Source organism: Oryzias melastigma, linkage group LG7 (assembly GCF_002922805.2).
Source record: "Oryzias melastigma strain HK-1 linkage group LG7, ASM292280v2, whole genome shotgun sequence".
NCBI classification, from domain to species: domain Eukaryota; kingdom Metazoa; phylum Chordata; class Actinopteri; order Beloniformes; family Adrianichthyidae; genus Oryzias; species Oryzias melastigma.
Genome location: NC_050518.1, coordinates 24,061,284 through 24,069,727, shown reverse-complemented (window position 1 = coordinate 24,069,727; position 8,444 = coordinate 24,061,284). Strand labels below are relative to the sequence as shown.

General features: G+C 38.6%; 1 protein-coding gene across 2 annotated transcripts; it reads right to left on the bottom strand.

Annotated features, from left to right (window-relative positions):
• Positions 1 to 336: 336 nt before the first annotated feature.
• LOC112159554 (ras-related protein Rab-7L1) lies at positions 337 to 4,211 on the bottom strand. 2 transcript variants are annotated; one of them, XM_024293703.2, is made up of 5 exons: positions 4,076 to 4,211; positions 3,610 to 3,681; positions 3,351 to 3,532; positions 1,066 to 1,187; positions 337 to 836 (listed from the first exon to the last, which is right to left on the bottom strand). In XM_024293703.2, exons 1-5 carry the CDS (start codon positions 4,191 to 4,193, stop codon positions 722 to 724), a joined length of 609 nt encoding a protein of 202 aa, XP_024149471.1. In that variant the 5' UTR covers positions 4,194 to 4,211; the 3' UTR covers positions 337 to 721. The 2 variants fall into 2 exon arrangements, with proteins under 2 accessions (XP_024149471.1, XP_036068799.1); XM_036212906.1 differs by having other exon boundaries at positions 724 to 836; positions 1,026 to 1,187.
• Between the last annotated feature and the right edge of the window lie 4,233 nt (positions 4,212 to 8,444).

Sequence of the window (8,444 nt, the reverse complement as noted above, 5' to 3'; positions counted from 1 at the left end):
CTCCTGATTCGCTGCAATTTGAATGAAGAAATACTCGGAAATGCAATATTAAGTGGAATTTTCCTCATAAATGTCCTCCATGAGGAGAAAATTAAAAACACCTAAAACACCTTTCACTGGATTGTCCTTTTATTTTTAGAAACATGCTTTGTTTTAACAAAATAATCCAAAGACATCTGAATGATGAAAAAGTAAAGATAACTTTAAGAATAACTAATAGGAAGCCGTTTATTTTTCCGTTTAATTTTTACGAAGAGTGAATTCTTTACAAATATCTACAATTTATAAAAGTCCCATGTTATGATAATCCTTTCATTAATAATTAAGCTACTTCCATTGATAGTATTAAGATTTTAATAGTGTCAGTCTCTATTACATTACTGTCAGGTTTTACCGTGAAAGATTTTTTTTTTAGTTAATGCTTTTCAGAGAGATGTTCAACCACACAGCTTTCACATTCTCTTTTCATTTTAGCTGTTCTCCCTCAGCTAAAGACATTATTGGTGTTTCCTGTGTGAGGGACATTCATGCAACAAAAATAAGAAATCAACCCAACATTGAAAAACGTGCTCTGATTACCAGCTTCTTTGCTTGACCTATAAAAAGATGTTTTGATAATGAGACAGAATTACACTGATAATAACAGTGAGTTCATTTGAAGCAGCACTTCTGACACAATGTGGGTTCATCAAGCTGGGATCCAGCTGTGGAACACGCTGTGTCAGCAGCAGCTTCTTCCCGTGTTGAACTCCGAGTCCTGCTGCGGGAAAACGCTCCCTTCAGGTGGAGGCTGTGAGGGCTTCAGGTGAACGGAGAAAATCTCCTGGACTAACCTCCTGGAGGAAAAAAAAGTAGAATATTTGGAGTTAAAATTTGCTTAATTTATTCCTAAAATCATGACTTTGCTAGCAAATAGCATTAATGAGTTCATATAAGAGCAATACAATCTCATTCTTCAATAAAATAGCTGCAGAAGAGCCTACATGTATTATTTATTACAATGATTAACGTGACGCATATCAAACCTTCTAAAAAGTCTGCCCTCATTCCTTTGTTCATCTCTACCTCATGGCTTCTCCGATGTTCTTGTTCTCTTTGACAGAAGCCTCCATCCAGGTGAAGAAGCCGTTATCTCTGCTAAACCGATCGATGGTGTCTGCCGACACAGCCCGCTCAGCCAGGTCACACTGCAGCAGCAAAGCACAGTAACTGACAGCGAAAGTCACAGCAGCCAAACCCTTCTGGGATTCACGTTTTGATCAGTTCACTGTCATGTGGTGTCTTCTGTTGTTTTTGTCTGCTCTAGTGTTTAAAATGTGGGACTCTCTTTTACCACCATCATTTCATTGGTGGGCAACACAACTGTTTNNNNATTACTCAGTCATTCCGTTTGTCAGAATAACTATTTTTGCTCTGCAAACATTTTTTAACTTTTTCTTGATAATTCTTATTCTTAAAAAAAATATTTTCTCTGTAGAGTAAGTTATTCATGTAGTAAACTGGCCAACCAGAGGCCTCAATAAAAGTATGTGGGCTCACATCAAATGTTTGAAATGACAGATACTGAGCTCGTTGTCAGTGGTAGGGGGTGTGGTTTTCCAACAAGCTCACTCCTGATTGGTGAGAGAGAGTGGCTGTTATAAGTTGACTCAGAGGAATTCAGACCAATCACTGCTTACTGACAATTCCTGGTTCCAACATGGCAACGTACATATTGTAAAACAAAATGGTAACTGAATTGACTTCATTGCGTTGGAACCGAAAGTAAGTCGCTTTCTATGGATGACATCACACTCACTCAGTCCAGTACTCAAACACTGTCAACGATTTATACAGTAAAGGCCACAACAACAAGCAAAAGTTATAACTTCTGCTGCAGCAAAAAACTTTTTATTGTTTCAGTAATAAATAAATTTATTTAGTGCTTTGGCATACCCGTCTTTGTACGGTGGCCGAGACCCACTATCGCAAAACAAAAGAAGCACTGTTGCAAATAAAAGAAACGCTACAAATAAAAAGAGACGTGGCTGCAAAAAAAAAAAAAAAAAACTAAACAAAAAAAAAAAAACGGTTGCAAATAAAGAGCAGAAGTACGAATTAGAAAACTAATGAGAATGTAAGTGAAGATGATTGTGTTCAATGTGACTATATGCACTTTTTAAGGTGTTATATGGTCACGTAATGTCTGGGGCAGCTTTCTGTCTCCCCCTCTGGCCACCGGCGGTATCAGCCTCCAGAGTATTGAACATACTACATCTCCCAGCTGCCCCAGCACACACTCCCCAGAGGCCACTCAACTGACTCTCCTCTGTTAATCACCCACCTGTCACTCAAGCACTGCACAGAGCCTCACTCAGTGCGAAGTATTGTTTTGTGTCACTCTGCCTGCATTACTGAGCGTTTATCTGGACCTGATCTTCTGTTTCTGACCCTGCTTATTCTCTGATTGCCTGACCCTCGCTGGACCCTGACTGATCTAGTCTCTTCTTGGACGATCCCATGCTGATGTGTGATTGACCTCTGCCTGTCTGACCCTGATCTAGATTTGTGGACTTTTTGCTGTGCTTAGTTCCTGTCTGAACTAATAAACCTGCTGCATGTGACAACAGGTTTGTGACACGAAGCTCCAGGTAAGATTTATTGTTAGCTTTAGCTGACATGGAGAAGCCCCGTGTGTAGACAGACCACTAACGAGAGGCGAACTGAGTTCTGTAGCTTTACTCCAATATGCAGCAAATCGCAGCTCCACGTACCACTGTAGGGTATCACTCCACAGCAGTCTCTATCCCAGACAAACACAACTAACGTTCACTGAGAGGCTGAAACGAAAACACATCAGAGTGTAAATGACTGACTTATAAAATGTTCCACTTCAAGTCTGGTGTATCAGCAAAAGTCATCCCTGATTTACATCTTTTTTTTTTTTCTATTTGCAGGCACGTTTCTTTTTATTTGTAGTGTTCCTTTTATTTTTGGTTTGCAGTGGCGGTCTCGGCCACCGTACCTTCGTGTTTCAGTGACAAGTAGGTGTATTTTGGTCTCATCGTGTTTTCTCTGTCATTTTTTGTCTATCGAGTGACTGTCAACGTTTGACCTTTTCAGGCTACAAAGGCGTCACAACAAGGATTTTTGGAGTCATTTGTAAACCTTCCACGTGAAGCACATGTGGCTTTTTCTCTTCTCCACAATCAGCTGATCTTGCCCCTCACAGCTCAATCATACATAAACTATGGATCTGTGCCTTCAACTGCAGGAAGTTGATATGAAAATGAAAGTTTTAAGTTTGAGGATTAAACAAGAATATTCTGTTCATATTACTATTGCATCATTTGGTGGAATGACTGAATGACCTTGTTGGCCACCAGGATGCAGGGGATGGGGTCTCCATTAGGCAGCATGGCCTTGTGGTCCAGGTCCTGTTTCCAGAGGCGACAGCTGAGGAAACTGGATGAGCTGCTGATGTCAAACATCACAATGCAGCCCACTGCACCTTTATAATAGATTCTGGTCATGGATATGAAGCGTTCCTGGCCTGGAAGGAGGACACACAGTTCACTGTCGCATCCATATCTAATAACAGCAAATGCTGGTCTGCACATTTCTCTGTACCTGCTATGTCCCAAAGCTGCAGTCTGACTTTTTCCTCATCGGACCAGTTCAGCAGTTTAACAGCAAAATCCACTAAAAGTGTGTTTGAAAAAAACAAACAGTATTTGGGTATTGAACCTAAACTGCACAGGTGGTTATGTTTGAGTCATAACAGACTCAATCCATGTGTACAAAGACAACACAGATTTTTAGATCAAATAAAATATTTCATCAAAGATTTGGCTTGGATCTTAAGAGGATTTGTCAACAGAGAAACTATGATTATATGATTAACATCTGACATTTTTACTCAAGGAAAAAAACAAGCAAACTGCAACACTAAAATAGTTTTCTCTAAATTAGACCAGTTGTGTTATTGAACCGCTGCATGTTCTGACTTTGAAAAGTCTGACTTGGAAGTCGAGTTTCTGTTCCTGTAAATAGGTTACTAAGAGCAAATGTGCAGTTTGAGAAGTGAAGAACAAACCTCCTACAGTCATCTTGTACGTTCTGTTGAACTGTCCACTGACGTAGCGATTCACAAAGGAAGATTTCCCAACATTTCCGTCCCCAACGATCAGTATTTTCAGCAGGTGCTCTGTCATTGTTCGTCTTCTCTCAACCACATGAGCAAGTTGGTCATAAAGTTCCCAGCAGCTCAAAGTTCAAACAGGAAACCTGCTTTATGAGGCAAATATGCAAGATGTTTGTTTTAGCGCATAGCTGCAGGAGGAGAAACTGTAACCGTATAAAAGAGGAAAATCTGAACTTTTATGCACTTTAAAAACTTTTTTCCAAGCCCAAAACAATTTAGATGAACCAATTTCTTCTCGAGATCAGCAAAATTTAAACTTCTAATCTGGTTAACTCGCAATTTAACTACCAGTGACAGCATTCTCTTGTAATTGGTTTTACTTCCTGTTGAAAAAGGAAGTTCAACAAAACAAAAGCAACACCTTCATGCAGCTGGGAGCTGAAATAAATAAGTTTTTGCTTAATTTGAAAACATTAACATGAATTATTTGAAAATATCTTCATAACTTGAAGATATAGGCATTTAAAAGTAAACTCGGTACATTTAGTTATCTCAACATGGTCAAGGGCCCTTACCAAAGTTTAAACCAGGTGTGAGAGAAAAGAGGATGAAACTGTATAAGTGTGGGTGTTGGTCATATGCATCTTTTAATGAACACACAGAGAACACTTTTGAATGCAATGTAACAAATCTCCCACTTCCCAAAACCAAATTAGACCCAAAGCACTGAAGGTTGGTGTTAGAAAGAAGCAATTTCCCTTCAAATCAAATTTTAAAAGCCCGATTTTAAAGTAAAAATAAACAAATTTCTAGCTTGGTGTCAGACACTCATGTGTTCATTTCCATCCATTCATTTTCTAAACCTGCTTAATTCCTTTTGGAGTCACAGTTATATTTATTTCTTTGTTTTCTTGTCAGGAGAATTGTGTTTGTGTAGAAATGGAAGATATTGACTATTTTAAGTTAAAATAGTCAATATCTTTTTACAGGTCAGAGTGCAACTAAATCTTACACGATCTTATGTGTTTCATTTAGTTGTTTATTGACAGTAATAAATCTGTACCCACAAAAATGAAATGTGTAATTAAAAGAAAATAATTCGGACTAAACTTTGTGGTTTGGTCCATTTTCCGAGTTGGCCGTCCTCTGAAGTAGGCCACCGTCATCTGGACATGCTTCAGTCACACTAATGCTGAGTCATGTACATGACTGTCTTCTGTGCGTCTTTTCCTGTTTGTTTTATCGTGACTTGGCCATTTTTGTTGCAGCAGATGAAAATGTTCAGGATTTAAAAATAAGCAGGTTTATTAATATATTCCAAACGATCTCGTATCATATATGTGCTGCAAGAGAAGTTTGGGTTCTTTTTCTCCAACTAGATGAAGAAATGGTGTGAGAGGGATGGAAACACAGCAGCATCCAGGACTGCAGCTAAGAGGAGTTTAAAAATGTTTCTTGTATCAGCTAAAGATGCTAGCTGGAGCCTTATTCTCAAAGTTAAATAGTCTATTTGAAGTGTGTGCAATTGAGGTGTATTTATCATGTGTGTAATCGAAAAATAATAAAAGTTGTAGTTTCATTTAAAAATATGGTAAAAGGGCGTTTTTTAAAAATTAATTAATTTATTTTTTTAGCTCAGTTATATACATTTTAACACAGAGACAAAAATAAAAATAACAGATATTTAGAAGCTGTTGATTTGTCAGCAGTAGAAGGTGCAATTGTTGCACTATTTACAGATTAATCTTCATAGATGATACATATTTAAATATATTATAGGATCATTCATTTTCTCGGCTTTAATTTAAGCCATCATTTTTAAAAATCTGTTAATAAATGAGGGGACTAGCCCAATTTTTGTGGTTGATGTCTGCCTGTCCTCCATTGAAAAAGCAGTGTTCTGCTGCCGTGACTCAATGCATAGCAATGGAGTCTGCGCGCACACATCTCTGTCTATAGCAGCAGATCGGCATGGGCCAATCCAGTAATATATGTCAAACACACAGTGATAAGAGGCAAACAAGTCTCAGGTGAGGATGGTTACCTTTAGCTGCCATTCCAACCCTTTCGTATCAGCTTGTGTGCATGTTTTAAGAACAAAGTCACCAGAGTGTGTAACCTTTTGAACAGGGTCATTTGAGAAGTTTCTGATGATGTTATAATTTAAAAAGGATAAACAGAATCATCCAGTCACTCACTTATTATAATACCTATTTTGTCATTCAGTTTCTATGTAAAATGACAAAGAAATCATTATTTCTTTTAGGGCAGCAGTGTCAAACTCAATCACACAAGGGACCAAAATCCAAAACACACCTTAGATCGCGGGCTAAATATTTATTGAACACACTAAATCTAAATGTTTTAAACTTAAAAAATGTAACTTTTTCGCATTGCTATGAATAAAAACAGGCAGGAACATTATTCCAGAATAAATCGACTTAAACCTTAAATCATTTTCAATGTTTTACTCTCCATAAAAATATACTTTGTCAAATGTATACAAGTTAAAAACAAGCGCAAGATAACATCGGACTAATAATAACAATAAAATAAAATGATCTGGAGGGCCAGATATTATTACCCAGAGGGCCGGACGCAGCCCCCGGGCCTTGACTTTGACTCGTGCGTTCTAGGGTATGTGAACTCTCTGAGGAATCTTTCCAGTACCAAGGATTAAGTCAGTTACGAAGACAAAAGGGAGTCCAGCCCCGTACCAGTAAGATGTAGATGGACAAAACAAGCCTGTGACCTCTGGTTCTAACAAAATGAAGTCAATTCAGTCGCCATTTCTCCACGGTACTGATATCGCCTGATTTCACCATTTTGGGACCAAACGGCGTTAGTAATCAGTGATTGGTCCAAGAATCTGTCAATCAAATGTTTTGAATGGCTGTTATTGAGGCATCTGATTGGCTAGTTTATAACTTGAATAACTAGGGATAAAGAAAATGTATGAAAGTTTAGCAAAAAAACATGTTAAAAAGAGACACCAGAGCAAGAATCTTTATTCTGACAAACAGAATCCTATTTCTCAATAGAAGTCTATGGGATTTTGGATTTCTGGGACCAGCATACTTCCTATTTGGAATGTGATCAGTCCAGTTCTCTCTGTACTGTCTATGGGTTCACCTCATAAAGTGGCGGTGAGTGTAGTCGTGTGTGCTCCTCTTTCCAGGGGGCCTTCTGCTCCTACAGCTTCCACTCCCACTCAGCCTACTGGAAACATTTGTCCTGTTTCCTGTTGCTCTTTAGAAAGTGACCTCCACTGTGGAGAGATGACACACTGTCATCTCACAGTGACACACAATCAAACACAACTGTTGCTCATCTGTTGAGCACAAAGATGGCCTCCCTCCCTCTCCCTCCCAGGACTGTGGAGCTGTTTGTGATGTGAAGTTCAGCTGTGACCCTTGCTCCTTTAGAAGGAGCACGGAGGTGTTTGGTGGCTTCTTGATCTAGTCTCCATCCTGCTGCTCGTTTCTGCAGTCAAACAGAACAGAAGGTGAGCTGACATGCTGCCCCCGTGACAACCGACAGCAGACTGGAAGCTGCAGAGGAAACTCACACTGTGCTGCAGGAGCTCAGAGGAGCAGCAGGAGCCTCATGAACCTGCTGTCCAGTGGAAGGAGGACGCAGGAGGAAGTCGGGAAGCATGACCACACACAGAAGAACAACCTGCAGTACTGCCTTCTGTCCACTTGGTGGCAGCTTTCTCTTTTCCATGAACAGAGATTGCCTGCAAAAGGCACTTTAGAAAGTTTTTTTCTCCAAATGGAAAAATTGCACTACATGTATAGTATTAGGGGCCATAAAATCAACAGAAAAATAAGACATTTACAAGAATAAAGTCCTAAAATGTGAGAAAAAATTGGGATTTTATTAGAATAAATCAATAAATTGAGAGGAAAAAAAATTGCATTTTAGCAAGTAAAAAGCAATGCTGTTTTGGAAATCATAGGGGTGTAACAATTAATTGATGAATCAATTTCTATTCCTATGCTCCAATCAGATTAATCTGTTCTGTCAAGGACGAGTTGTTAATTAAATTGACCTAAACCATTAAAAATCAATTCAAAATGAGCTCAAACAATAATTAGTTTTGGCTGATACCATTTAGATTAAGGTTTGGTAGGTTTATTTCACTACAGCGTTAAAACAACCAATCGGAGTAGAGAACACAGATGATGCAGCAAAAACTGATCAACCTTCATTCCAGTTCAATGTGTGGAAACACGGAATTCAGCAAAGACATAATGTTTTCTTTGGATTATTTTGATGTGGAAAAACAATTTAGGACTGAACTTAAACTAAAATATCA

Excerpts from the sequence above, each read along its gene's own strand:
- LOC112159554 (XM_024293703.2), bottom strand. The coding sequence starts at position 4,193 with ATGACAGAGCACCTGCTGAAAATACTGATCGTTGGGGACGGAAATGTT. Across the intron at positions 1,188-3,350 it reads GCATCCTGGTGGCCAACAAG|TGTGACCTGGCTGAGCGGGC; the intron begins GTCATTCAGTCA and ends TTGCTGCTGCAG. Across the intron at positions 837-1,065 it reads AACATCGGAGAAGCCATGAG|GAGGTTAGTCCAGGAGATTT; the intron begins GTAGAGATGAAC and ends TTTTTCCTCCAG.